This window comes from Lynx canadensis, chromosome A1 (genome assembly GCF_007474595.2).
Source record: "Lynx canadensis isolate LIC74 chromosome A1, mLynCan4.pri.v2, whole genome shotgun sequence".
Lineage (NCBI taxonomy): Eukaryota > Metazoa > Chordata > Mammalia > Carnivora > Felidae > Lynx > Lynx canadensis.
This window is the reverse complement of record NC_044303.2, coordinates 125,463,179-125,478,340: the sequence shown is the minus strand read 5'-3', so window position 1 is coordinate 125,478,340 and position 15,162 is coordinate 125,463,179. Positions and strand designations below refer to the sequence as shown.

Sequence of the window (15,162 nt, the reverse complement as noted above, 5' to 3'; positions counted from 1 at the left end):
TTTTAGGGGCACCTGGCTGGCACAGTTGAATGTCCAACTTCGGCTCAGGTCGTATCTCGCAGTTCATGAGTTCGAGCCTCACATCAGGCTCTGTGCTGACAGTGAGATGCCTACTTGGGATTCTCTCTCCCTCTCTTTCTGTCCCTTCCCCGGCTCACACTGTCTCTCTCAAAGTAAATAAAGCTAAAAAATTTTAATAAATAAAATGGCAGACCATAACATTTATACGTTAAAGTAATCACTTTTGATTAAAAAAGATGTATTCCCATACTTTTTAATATGTTGTAACTAACTTTCCAGGTACTGATAATTTTTATCAATTGGCTTGCAAATGAAAACAAGTCTTATACCTATTTCAGAAAAGGAAACAAAAAAAGAAAAAAGGAAGGTGGGGAGCATGAAACTCTTATGTATCCAGGCTGTGAAGGGGGCACAAATTAAGAATGACCCCTAAATGGCTAGATTAGAGCAGCTGGGTTTAACAGGGTGAGGAGCAAACTGCAGAGACCCATACCTAAGAGGAAAGGAGGAAAATCTCTAAGAAGTGATCTCAGGGGCGCCTGGTAGCTCGATTGGTTAAGCATCCCAACTGTGGCTCAGGTCATGATCTTGGGGTTTGTGAGTTCTAGCCCCCGGTAGGGCTCTGTGCTGACAGGTCAGAGCATGGAGTCTGATTCTGGTTCTGTGTCTCCCTCTTTCTGCCCCTCCCCCACTCATGCTCACTCGCACTCTCTCAAAAATAAACAAACATTAAAAATTGATCTCAGGGGTGCCTGGGTAGCTTAGTCGGTTAAGCATCCAACTTCGGTTCAGGTCATGATCTTGCTGTTAGAGGGTTTGAGCCCATGTCAGGCTCTGTGCTGACAGCTCAGAGCCTGGAGCCTGCTTCGGATTCTGTGTCCCCTTTCTCTCCCCTCCTCTTCTCATGCTCTCTCAAAAATAAATAAACGTTAAAAAAAAAAAAATTTTTTTTTTAAGTGATCTCAGTAGCTTAATCAACAGAAGTCTCCAATCTCAAATCCCATTTTATAGGCTATGAAATGAGATGTTTAATCATTTGACAGCATTCCAAAATAAGTCCTATGTCAAGAAATGGAATAGGAAATGCACCCTGGATTCTAGTCTAGGCTCACAGTAATTGTATGAACAACAAGGAACTCAATTAACCTTCCAGAGAATCCATCTGTACAAAATTATGAGCCAAAACTATGGACCAATTATTATGATCTGACATGTCCTGAGGAACGCCTTTCCAAAGTACAAAAATTGTTCCCATAAGAGCTACTTTTAACAAACTGTTTTTGTAAGAACTGTCTGTACCTCAAAAGGTCCTAGGTGAACACCTTAGCATGGTAGAGTATGATTAACAGGCAAACAGATGATTAAGAGTCTCTCAATTCCTTTGCGTTATGGAAAAAACAAAGTCAAAGACAACTATTAAGCCAGACAGATGGATTCTAACAAATTCCAAGGTCCCTCTCTTACTTAGCAAGCTTTTTAAGTGTTTATTTTTGAGACGGAGAAGGGCAGAGAAAGAGGGAGACAGAGGATCAGAAGCGGGTTCAGGGCTGACAGCAGACACCTGATGTAGGGCTCAAACTCAGGAACCATGAGATCATGACCTGGGCCAAAGTCGGACAAAACAGACTGAGCCATCCAGGCACCACACCTAAAAGTCTTTAAGTGGAAGACAACTGCAGTGCCTCACAAGTCTTATTCCAACTATTATGTTTGGGTTTTTAAGTAAAAGGAACATTTCTTAGATTACTGAGGCCTCATCTATAACACTGCAAAGTTTTCATTACTCCTGAAATTTTAGAGCTGTGCCAAAGTCTTATGTATCCGAAAAAGTCTTCTGGTTGCATGGAAAGACTTCAAAGTCCTCAAATTTTTCTTAAGAATAGTACAGATAGGGGGCCCTGGGTGGCTTAGCAGGTTATGCGTTCAACTTTGCCTCAGGTCATAATCTCACAGCTGGGGAATTTGAGCCCTCGTTGGGCCCTGTGCTGACAACTCAGAACCTGGAGCCTCTCCCTTTCTCTCTGCCCCTTCCCTGCTCACGTGCTGTCTCTCCCTCTCTCAAAATAAATATTAAAAAAAATTTTCTTTGAAAAATAGTATAGGCAAAGGTAAGATGCAAAAGTAAAGTTCAATGTATCCAACAGGTCTGAATAAAAATGTGTGGGGGATGCCTGGGGGGCTCAGTCAGTTAAGCTTCTGTCTCCGGATTTCAATGTACAATCATCTTGATAAAAGGGTTTATGGGACAGAGCCCTGAGCAGGCTCTGTGCTGACAGCATGCAGTCTGCTTGGGATTCTCTCTCTCACTCCCTTGCACATGCATGGGCTCAAATAAATAAATAAACTTTAAAAGAAAAAACAAAATGTGTACAAATTTGATTAGCACAAAAGACAACCAAAGTAAATGAAACAAGTATGGTGATGGTATATTAAACCTGACAAATTCAACATGAAATAATTTTGGGGCGCCTGGGTGGCTCAGTCGGTTGAGCGTCCGACTTGGGCTCAGGTCGTGATCTCATGGTTCGTGAGTTCAAGCCCCGTGTCGGTCTCTGTGCTGACAGCTTGGAGGCTGGAGCCTGCTTCACATTCTGTGCCCCCCGCCTCTCTCTGATCCTCCCCCACTTGCATTCTGTCTCTCTCAAAAATAAACATTAAAAAAAAAGAAAGAATTTAGATGGTAACACAAATTTTCTCCTCAAAAATACTAAGGCTTCACATTTAAGCTACCTTTGTGTAGAACATGAACTGAGAGGCACACAAAAAGACAAAGAGAAATGCAAGAAAGAGTACCTTTGTTGATGATGGTGGAGTAGGAAAATTAAGCCAGGCTGGAGCAAAGTCATGCTGCGCCATTTAGGTCCAGTCTCTCCAACTCAGTGAAACAAGGCTTCAACACCTCATGGCAAGTCCCTGTCACATAAAAATGGAAGGAAATTAGACCTGGAGCTCCTTGCCCAATTTATCTTCTTATGCTCTCTTCTGAGTGACAATGATCTTACTACTGTAAGATTCCAATTATAATGAAATTCTGAAATAGGCAAAAATACAGTAACAAAAACTAGATCAGAAGAGTGGGGGTGAGGGCCTGAGGCATACGGGTATGACTGCAAAGGGAAGGAGGAAGTTTTTGAGCTAACAGGGTTTTTATCTTGATTGTAGTTATACAAATGTACCCATCTGTCAAAAATCAAATTGTACACTTAATACTGGCCAACTTCAGTGTAAGTAAACTATACCTCAGTAAACCTTATTTTTTAAAATTACAATGGTCTAATCACAAATAGACTAGACATCAAGTGTCTCTAGATGTGACACATGAAGATGCACAACAATGTTACCTATAATACATTCTTGCTCCCACCCCAGATGTAACCTGAAATCTGATCTAACTACCAACTTTCAGGAAGCTCAACAAAGAGGAACAAATTAAGGACATCTGAGGGAAATAACCCAGCAAATCCAGATCACAGGATACTGGACAGGTCAAATGATCTGCGTTTTTTTTTTTTTTTCCCCAACAAATAAATGGCTGTCAATATGCAAATAATCAAACACAACAAGTAGGCCTTATACAGATCCTTACTCAAACCAACCAACCTTTAAAGAATGAATATTATGAATCAAAAATTTAAACATGAAGTGAACATTAAATGACATTAAGAAATTATTAGTCAATTTAGATATAATAATGGTGTGATGGTGGTATTTAAAAGAAATACTGAAGTCTATTAAACTGATCCACCTGGGATCTGCTTTAAAATTAGCTTTAGGGGTACCTGGGGTGGCTCAGTCAGTTAAGAGTCCCGATTCTTGATATAGACTCAGGTCATGATTTCAGTTTCTCAGAATGAGCCCCAGTGGGGCTCTAAGTGGACAAAGAAGAGCCTGCTTGGGATTCTCTCTCTGCCCGTCCCCTGCTCAGACATGAGTACGGTCTCTCTCTCAAAATAAATAAACATTTTTTTTTTTTAATTTGCTTTAAAAATCATATAATGTTCAACAGGGGTACAGGCTGGGACACCTGGGTGGCTCAGTCGGTTGAGCGTCTGGCTTTAGCTCAGGTCATGATCTCACAGTTCATGAGTTTGGGCCCCGCGTCAGTCTCTGTGCTATCAGCTCAGAGCCTGGAGCCTGCTTCGGATTCTGTCTCGCTCTCGCTCTCTGCCCCTCCCCCACTCCTGTTGTCTCTCTGTCCCTCAAAAATGAGTAAATGTTAAAAAAAAATTTTTTTTCCTAAAAAAAGGCTGCACATGTTTATAAATGGTAGTACAAGGAGGTGTATAAATACTTCTTCCCTAGTCACGTGTATTTGAAAATGCCCATAATTAAAATGGCTGTTTAAAATTATAATCATCACAACAGTCATCTTAAATATTTCAGGAGCTACAGCTTTTCTGCACTCTAAATTTAACTTTTTGGGTGCCTCTATCAACTCCATCAAAGTTTCAAGTTGCCAGCCCAATCTAAACAGGAAATTCATAGATTTTGTTTATTTTTTTTTAACGTTTATTTTTATTTTTGAGGCAGAGACAGAGCATGAACAGGGGAGGGGCAGAGAAAGAGGGAGACACAGAATCTGAAACAGGCTCCAGGCTCTGAGCTGTCAGCACAGAGCCCGACGCGGGGCTCGAACTCACGGACTGCGAGATCATGACCTGAGCCGAAGTCAGATGCTTAACTGACCAAGCCACCCAGGCGCCTCTGTTTGTTTTAAATAATGCAGAAGCCAACTGGACAACTGTACTCCTTTCATTATAAAGCTTAGACTACCAGTTGATGAAGGAATCAAATTTTCTATGCATTACCAAGGTCTGAGTTTACTAATGACTAATGTATTTACAAATGCATAATCTCAACAGTGAAATTTAAAAAAAAAAATAATCGATACCACTGTTAATCTTCCTTCTTCCAAATTCTTTCAAATATAATTTCTATGGCAGAATCCTTCAGTCACACCAACTTGCTAAAATACTTTTTAAAAAACATTCTCAAATATTACGGAAGTAGTCTTTTTTTTACTATTCCAAACAGTAGGGACCTATTTAAAAATTTAAAGGTTAAGGTTAAGAGTGGCCAGATACAGAAATAGATACAAATGGTTAACTCACTATGGTAATGAAAATGTTCAAATACTAAATGCTCGTATGAGCCATGAGCCCAACGTGGAAAAACCTTGATAAAATCTGAAAAATATGAGACAAATTCCAGTAATACATTTATGAAACAAATGGAAGAGTATACTTAACTACATAAAAATTCAAACAATCCAGTAAACTCTAATTCTGTCATCTTACACTACATTTTCAAGTTTTCTGAAATTAAAAGTAAAACTTAAGTGTCTTTGGATATGTAAAGGATTTTCATTATCTATTCTGAAATGAAGCTACAAACTAAGCTGCTCTGTGATGTTTGTGACAAGATGTTACTTTTCCAACAACTTTTTGTTGGAAACTCTTTAAAATTACAGTTTCAGTAACTGAATGGGAATAAAAAGTTTTTATACTTTATATCAAAAATTCACAGGGAAATGCAGATAACCTAAAATAACCAATAATTTAAAGCTTATTTTAAACAATCTTCGCTAACTTATATGCTAAAAACAATCCCTAGGTGGCAAATCACTGTTATTACATATTCATTTCTGCAATATCTTTAAATGTGATTTGAACCTAGTTTTTAAAGAACAAAGTATGAATAGCTAATGGTAGAAATTTTCACGTTCTGAAAAAAAAAGGTAAAAAACGCTTAATTATTAAGACATTTACACAGTGTGTGAAGGAATTATGCCACCCCAAAATATGCCATTTTAACCTAACAGTTTTGAGCTAAAGGCATTTTAGTTCCTGAAATCCCTTATCTATCTAAAAGCAGAGCCTCCCAAAGGATTTATGATTCCGCTCCCCTGGAGCAACTCTTCTCTACAAAGGGAAAAAAAAAAAAAAAAAAAATTCAGTCCCAAACGGAGATATTGCCACAAACTATCATTTCTCCCATCAATTTTCCTAAGGGTCCATTTACCTATCTTTCCCAAGCCATCTTGTTTTTCCATTACTGCCCTTTCTCCCCTCCCTCTCTCTCCCCAATGGAATTAGGTAAAGAGTTATTTAGCAAATTCTAACCATCCCTAAATTACTCCCCTATGAGAGAATATTCTAATAAACTTTTATTTGTTTTCTCTTGTTAATCTGTCTTTTGTCAGTCTAATTTACAGTGCCCCAAACCAGGGAACTTAGGAGGCTACAAGAAATTTTACCCCCTTACCTGTATAAAGGCAAATTAAATTTTCAAAAGTGCCACCCTATCATTTTCTTTTTAGCCACACTTAGTGCCATCAGAATTCATTCTTACTTTCCCTGCGTAATATTAGGAGACAAAGTGTGCCCCCTTGCCCCCACAAACTCCCATATCCAAGTTTTAACTGCCCAACCTCAGAATGTAACCATATTTGGAGATAAACGCTTTAATCAGATGATTAACTTAAATGAGGGTGTTAGGGTGGGTCCCATTCCAATTCTCTGTGCCCTAATAAGAGGCGAAAATTTGGACACAATGAAAGACACCAGGGTTGCACAGAAAAGAGACCATGTGAAGAGGCAACAAGAGGGTGGTCATCTACAAACCAAGGAGAGAAGTCTCAGAGGAAACCAACTCTGTTGGCATCTTGATCTTGGACTTTAAACTTCCAAAACTGTGAGAAAATAAATTTATTTAAGACACTCAGTTTGTTTTTGTTATGGCTTCCCTAGTAAACGTTAAAAAGAAACACAAAGACCCAAACTGAGTCACTTATTCTAAGCCCCACATCAACAAACCAAGACTTGGGGCGCCTGGGTGGCGCAGTCGGTTAAGCGTCCGACTTCAGCCAGGTCACGATCTCGCGGTCCGTGAGTTTGAGCCCCGCGTCAGGCTCTGGGCTGATGGCTCAGAGCCTGGAGCCTGTTTCCGATTCTGTGTCTCCCTCTCTCTCTGCCCCTCCCCCGTTCATGCTCTGTCTCTCTCTGTCCCCCAAAAATAAATAAACGTTGGGAAAAAAAAAAAAACAAAAACCAAGACTTATTACTATGTAACCTGACTGTGCTTTCAGACCTTCCCAAAAATCAAATCTTAGCTGGTCTGGAATTTCTTGGTCAGCACTAGTGAGGTAATCACCTGATAGACCCCTTCCATTCCCTAATGGAAGATATAGTAGTCCACTTTTTCCCTGTCCCTAGCCTCTTCTGCCTATAAAAGCCTGCCATTTTGTACAGCTCCTAGGAGTTCTTATCTATTTGATAGATAGGATGCTACCCCATTCATGAAACTGAATAAAACCAATTTGATCTTTAAATTTACTATGATGAATTGTTTCTTAACACAAATGAATACAAACAGTATCAGAAATACGCTCATCAAAAATGTTTGTATATAAAAACTAGTACTTACAGGAAACTGCTGGGGTGGGAGGATGTAAATAACCAGTAATTCCAGGTTATTAGGAAACTTCCACCAGATCCATTAGGTCTGATGGGCCCATGTAGACATAAATAATTAAGAGTTTTAAAAGCTGATGGTATGGGGGCGCTTCGGTAGTTCAGTCAGTTGAGCGTCCGACTTCGGGTCATAATCTCACAGCTTGTGGGTTCGATCCCCGCATCTGGCTCTGTGCTGACAGCTCAGAGGCTGGAGCCTACTTCAGATTCTGTGTCTCAGTCTCTCTCTGCACCCCCACCCCCACTCACACTCTGTCTCTCTCAAAAATAAATAAACATTAAAAAAAATTTTTTTAAGGGGCGCCTGGGTGGCGCAGTCGGTTAAGCGTCCGACTTCAGCCAGGTCACGATCTCGCGGTCCGTGAGTTCGAGCCCCGCGTCAGGCTCTGGGCTGATGGCTCGGAGCCTGGAGCCTGTTTCCGATTATGTGTCTCCCTCTCTCTCTGCCCCTCCCCCGTTCATGCTCTGTCTCTCTCTGTCCCAAAAATAAATAAACGTTGAAAAAAAAAAATTTTTTATAAAAAAAAAATTTTTTTTAATAAAATTACAAAAAAAGCTGATGGTATGAAAATACTAATTTCTAATCTCAACCAACTTACAACCTATTCATGAATAAATGCCTTCAGTCTAAAACATCAACTATTAAAAAAATTCTCCAGGGGAAAACTGGTTCTGAAAAAACCCTAATTGAAATACTGTATAAGTGTACGCACCAGACTTAAATATCCAAAATGGAGTTCTTCTGATTGAAAAATGCACTGTGGCAAAAAGTACACAAGTAATATGATTTTTCCTAATTCCTATAATGCTTTTACTTCTGGACCCACCAAAAGTTTGTGCCAAATATTTTCAATGAAAACCTCAAATTTAAATGAACAGTAAACTTACTATCTTTATAATGGTTTACATTTCAGACACCATAAATAAACTTTCAGTCACAAAGCACGTCAAAAACATGCAAAACCAACTAACAGCTAAGGCGTTTTAACTTTTTAACTAAGAAAGATTTTTAAGAAAGAACACAGGCTTCAGACTCTGTCCTAGATTCAAATCAACTCAGTTACTAGGTTGGTTGACTTTGGTAAGTTAACACCAAAATGTTTCTTCTCTTTATCAAAATTTAAGACAACTACCAATTACCTTTCAAGATTCAACTTGATAACTATTAAAGTTCTAAAAACACAACTACCCTTTATTATCAGACTATCTACATAGAACCCTTTAACAAGGTTAACTTTTTCATTTAGCCAAACTATTCACAATCCTTCATTAATAAGGTAAGAACCAAAAAACAACTATTCAAATTCACCTGTGAAATACTTTTTTAGTATAAGCTCAGTTTAATATATTAGATTTTATTTAAAAAGTGGGTCTTCCTCTTCCCACTTACTATCGCAGTTATTATATGGGAGAAAAGCAGAGGAGCCAGGGGATCCAGATCTTAACAGGCAGAGTCAGTAAGAGGGTATCAACACCTGGGAGTGGCCCAGCACAGGATGTCGATATCAAAACAAAGTGAGGAAGGGTATCCACGGAGAGGGACAGTCAGGGATGGGACACTGAGCCCAAAAGAGTAGTAAGGAAGGCATCCATGTGCGGGGGAAGAAAGGAGTGATCACAGTCAAGAGGCTAAGCTGGGAGAGGTAGGTATCCACATGGGGCAGGTGACAATGGCTACAACAGAAAACTGATTATATACAGGGGAAATAATCAAGTAAGTATTCAGAATAATTAAAGGTAAGTTTCATACTATTCAAAGAACACAGCAACTAGTAACAGAAAGGGTGAAAACTGAAGAGAATGCTATGGTGTTGTAATGTATCACTATCATGAACAATTAATTCAATCATATTAACAATATTAAGATACTAAAAAATAATATTAAGATACTAATGTTCACATATAACCATAAAGGTAAATATTCCTGTTTATGTATATATACCTCCCCCAACTCTGCAATGAGAGAGCCTGAGCATAGTGACTCCAATAGCAATGAGCATACTTAACACTGGGCCTCGGCTTCTAAAAATGGTTTTCCACTAAACAAAACCAGGGCTTTGAAAAATAGCTGATTCCAGGGCTGGGGAAAGAAGATGACAAAATAAGCCCAGAATATTTTATTTTAGCAAAAAGCAAAGAAATGTCTAAATAATGATTACAAAATATCAAAAGGACATAGAAACCAGCATGGATGGGTTCCCAGTGGCCAAATCAGGGACAAGACGGACATTAAAATAAGAAAACACATGTGAAGGACATCAACACAAAAATGACCAAAAAAGGAACTCCAAGAGCCTACCCCTTCACAGAAACACCAAAAAGTCAAGCAAAATCTGTCAAAATCAGCTTTGTCAGTACTCTGAAACAATCAAAAGGCTTACAGCAACCAAGCAAACAATGAATCCAGAAAACGCAAACTTAAAAACAGTAGAAAAGGTTTATAGCGTTTTTATTTGTCATGGACTCCCATCTCTCCCTAGCATAGTGGAGGTCCTGAAGCCAGTGTGAAACCCAGGTTTGCTTCTGGAGTCAAGTAGACCTTATTCTCAAAGGATTATGTTTGTCTGTATAAACCTGTCTGGGAGCTAAGGAATGACCTGAGGTAGCTGCCTTTGTTTTACCTACCATGCAAGGAAAAACCGCTAAGCTAGAGGCATTCCTCCAAAACATTATACAGCAAATCAACAACCTCCTCCCTGGGACCAAGGTTTATAATTGAGTAAACAACAGCACACCCAAAGGCTGTAAATAAAGGCCAATAGAGAATTTCTCTGGGAAATTATGACATTGCAGAGAACTCCCTTATACCAGGAGACTTAGAAAACCACACATATATGCCCAGATCAAGACACTTGCTCAGAAAAAAACCCTGAGAAAACCCTCAACTTTCACTTCAGATTGATCTTTAGTTTCAACAAGAGCAGGAAATGAAATCTAAGTTGTAAACTGTGTGGCTAACCATTCAAGAAATTCCCCAACAAAGACCCAACAGGCAAAGACTGGGAGAGTTAAATTACTTTTTAATTTTCCTTTATTTTTATTCCTTTTTGTCTTCAGACATGCATCTCCAACAAAACACTAGCTAAACATGGTTAAAGGTGTCTCTACTTAGGTAAAAGTGGCTCTTGTTTGAAAAGCTCTCAAAGTAGCAGTATGTGCAGACAGCAGAAATAAAACTCCTATTGTATTGCACTGAAATTAGTTTCTGTAACCCATAAATCTTTAGTCAAGTCTTATTAAAAGCTGCAACCTGTGAGCACTAAAAGTTGGTTCCTTGTTTGACCCATGTGTGAAAAGATCTGCTATCTTTAGAAAAGATAACTTACTGATCTTGATATTCATTTACACTTTTACATTGTGTTCACCATGGATTTTTCCATTAATTCTTTTAATTTTATTAAAATTTTAATTATCTCACATTCTCCTTGGCATACATTCTCCTTATGCAAAACCCGGAAGTATTTTTGGTTATTTTACAAATCATCTTTGAGATGATAGTCCACAGTCTTCCTGGTGTTGGCCTCAATGAAATAAATTCCTTTCTTGTTTCACCCCCAGTCACTTTTCTACCTTTGGATTTTGTCAGCCTTGAGGGACTGAGCCTGGTGTATTGAGGACTCTCAGAGCCAGGTGCTTTTGCACCTATCTCTGCACCCCAGCTACAAAAGACATGTAGGACACCATCAAACATACCAACGCCCACCACAGTGTAAGTATATAACATATGCATACTATCTATTAAAATTTCAACATCCTTTTTCATAGAAACAGAAAAGGCATTCTCAAATTCGCTTGGAACTGCAAGGGATCCCAAACATCTAAAACATTAACTGCGAAGGAGAGTACATTTACAGAACTCACATTTCTGTGTTTCAAAACTTATTACAAAGCTACAAAAATAAAATCACAGTAGCATAAGGATATATAAACCAATGGGATAGAACAAAGAGTCCAGAAATGAGGTCATACATGTATGGCCAGTTAATTTTTGAGCAAAACACTAAGAACATTTAATGGGGGAAAGACCAGTCTTTTCAACAAATGATGCTGAGACTGGTGGATATTCAATGGACTACACTATTCACACCACATACAAAAATAAACTCAAAATGGATCATTAAACAACTATAAAAGCTATCAGAAAAATAAATAAATAAAATAAAATAAAATAAAATAAAATAAAATAAAATAAAATAAAAATAAAAGCTACCAGAAGAAGATAGGCGATAAAGCTCCGCTACTTTGGATTTGTCAATGGATTTTTACATGACACCAAGAGCATAAATAGCAATAGGGGGGAAAATGGCCTTCATAAAAATACAAAACTTCTATGGCAAAGGGTATTATCTAGAAAGTGGAAATACAACTCACAGGATGGGAAAAAATATTTGCAAATCCTATATAAGGATCTAATATCAAAAATATAAAGGGGCGCTTGGGTGGCTCAGTCGGTTGAGCGTCCGACTTCGGCTCAGGTCATGATCTCACAGTTCGTGTGTTTGAGCCCCACATTGGGCTCTGTGCTACCAGCTCAGAGCCTGGAGCCTGCTTTCGATTCTGTGTCTCTCTCTCTGCCTCTTCCCTGCTCATACTCTCTCTCTCTCAAAAATAAATAATAAAGATTTAAAAAAAATTTTTTAATAAATAAATAAATAAAAAAGATATGAGAGAAATTGGTACCCTTTGACATTGTTAATAAAAAGGTAAATTGATGCAAGCACTGCGGAAAATTTCCGTAACTCCTCAAAAAGTTACATATATGTCTTGACACACACACACACACACACACACACACACACCATATGACCCAGAAATACTACATATATTTATGTATATATCTCTAAAAGAACTGAAAATGGGTATTCAAATACCTGCACACCAGTGTTCAACACCAGCTCTACTCACAATAACAAGTGGGATGTCCAAATGTCCATCACACATCAGTGTATAAACATGTGGTATAATATATATACAGTGTAAGAAGGAATGAAGTACTGACACATGCTAAAAGAGTTAACTCAAAAACACGCTAAGTGGTGAAAAGAAGCCAAACAAAAGATCACATATTGCATAATTCTAGTTATATGAAATATCAACAATAAGTAAATCCATAGAGATGATAGGCCAACTGGTAGTTGCCAAAAATTGCTGGGACAGAGGAATAGGGAGTGACTGCTAAATGGATACATATTTTTCTTTTACGATGACAAAAATGTTCTGGAACTTGATAAAAGTGGTTTTACACCATTGTGAATGTACTAAATGCCACTGAATTGTGTTTTAAAATGGTTAACTTCAGGGGTGCCTTGATAGCTCAGTCAGTTGAGCATCCCACTCTTGATTTTGGCCCAGGTCATGACCCCAGGGTCATGGATCAAGCCCAGTCTAGGGCTCTGGGCTGAACATGGAGCCTGCTTGAGATTCTCTCTTCCTCTCCCTGTGCCCCTCTCCCCAGCTTGCATGCACACTCTCCCTCTAAAAAATAACATGATTTTTAAAATAAAATAAAATGGCTGGGACACCCCGGTGGCTCAGTCGGTTAAGCATCCGATTTCAGCTCAAGTCACGATTCTCACAGTTCATGAGTTCGAGCCCCGTGTCAAGCTCTGTGCTGACAGCTCAGAGCTTGGAGGCTGCTTTGGATTCTGTGTCTCCCTCTCTTTCTGCTCCTTCCCCTGCTCATGCTGTGTGTGTGTGTGTGTGTGTGTGTGTGTGTGTGTGTGTGTGTGTGTGTCAAGAATAAACATTAAAAATGTAAAAAAAAAAAAGGTGAGGGCTGAAATAAAATTGATGCATTATTTATAAAAAAATAAAATAAAATGGTTAACATCATGTAATGTGAGTTTCACTTCAATAAAAATAAGAGTGCTGTACTACAACCCCTTGAATAAAACACCATGAATCTGGATATAAAGGCACACAATGAAAAATTAAAGGAAGAAGAGGTTATTTACACAATTTCTAAGTACCTCCCACCCTCCAAAACAAAAACTACTTACTACAGCTCTGCAGTCAAATAGCCAAGCAAATAGCCTGGGAAATCCTTAATCAACAGATCAAAGTAAACATCATCAGTCACAGAACAAACTGAAATAGTGTGCCAAATGATAGAATGCAATGAGCAGAAGAAAGCACTACTTTACTTTGTAATATTCTAGCCAAAGATGCATAACCCAAAGAAGCAGAGCCTGTCTGAATGTGAAATGCCATCTCCAAAGGGTTATACTACAATAAATGGCCGATAACCTTCATGTATCAGGTTATAAAAGGAAAATCATTCTTAAAAAATGATCAGTCTGTGACATTTATTCTATAGTTTTGTGAGTCACATTTCTAATTTTTGAGAATACTAGGACATCCTGTTCCACTTAAATTTTTATTCAATGTTGTAAAATTCTTAAAATTCTATTTAAGTAGGCACATACTAAGTGCTAAGTGATTTTCAGACTTCCCTAATACGAAGTAAAAGAGACACCCCCCCCCCCAATAGATTGATTCCACAGGTCTTAAGCAGAGCCTACAAATGTTTTTAAATCAACATTTAAAGTGATTATCATAGGGGCACCTGGACAGCTCAAGTCGGTAAGTGTCTGACTTCAGCTCAAGTCATGATCTCTCGGTTTGTGGGTTTGGGCCAGGTGTCGAGCTCTGTGCTGACATCCCAGAGCCTGGAGCCTGCTTCAGATTCTGTGTCTCCATCTCTCTGCCTCTCCCCCTACTCATGCTTTGTCCCTCTCTCAAAAATACACAAACATTAAAATAAATAAATAAATAAAATAAGTAACTAAGTAAATAAGTAAAGTGATGATCATCAAGAAAGGATGGTAAATGCTGCAATAAACATCAAGAAAAAAAAAATACTTGCCTAAGGACCATGGCCACACTAAAGAAAAATATTCTATAGTTTGTTATTTTACAGTTTGGACCATGAAACAATGCCCAGTATTTTCAGTTATTGAACTCTACTTAAAATTATAGATTAGACGTTCAAATACAAGAAAACATTAAAAAACTTCACAAGAAATCTAGAGTATTACAGGGGCGTCTGGGTGGCTCAGTCGGTTAAGCAACCAACTTCAGCTCAGGTCACGATCTCGTGGTGCGAGTTCGAGCCCAACATGGAGCTCTGTGCTGACCACTCAGAGCCTGGGGCCTGCTTCAGATTCTGGGTCTCCTATCTCTGCCTCTTCCCTGTTCACACACCTTCTCTCTCTCTCAAATAAGTAAACATTAAAAAAAAAAAAAAGAAATCTAGAGCATTACAAATTTCCATCCATTAAAAAGGTTCATTTTACGGGGCGCCTGGGTGGCGCAGTCGGTTAAGCGTCCGACTTCAGCCAGGTCACGATCTCGCGGTCCGTGAGTTCGAGCCCCGCGTCAGGCTCTGGGCTGATGGCTCAGAGCCTGGAGCCTGTTTCCGATTCTGTGTCTCCCTCTCTCTCTGCCCCTCCCCCGTTCATGCTCCGTCTCTCTCTGTCCCAAAAATAAATAAATGTTGAAAAAAAAAAATTAAAAAAAAAAAAAAGGTTCATTTTAATGCTTCCTTTTACCCTGGAATTTTGTTAGACCCTTATGCTCCTCAGTTTCCTTCTTTAATTGTTCAGTACCTTCCCATGCTTTGCTTACACGACCCACCCACCCCCCAAAAAAACCAAATAGAGTATTAAAA

General features: G+C 38.8%; 1 protein-coding gene across 4 annotated transcripts in view; it reads right to left on the bottom strand.

Moving 5' to 3' along the window:
• Positions 1–15,162, bottom strand: part of GPBP1 (GC-rich promoter binding protein 1) — a 77,792-nt gene that overhangs the window by 42,362 nt on the left and 20,268 nt on the right. For all 4 annotated transcript variants that reach the window (XM_030321308.1, XM_030321298.1, XM_032593169.1 and 1 more), the window contains exon 3: positions 2,815–2,934. In XM_030321308.1, coding sequence (XP_030177168.1) covers positions 2,815–2,877 — 63 coding nt within the window. In that variant the 5' untranslated portion in view covers positions 2,878–2,934. The remainder of the gene's footprint in view (positions 1–2,814; positions 2,935–15,162) is intronic.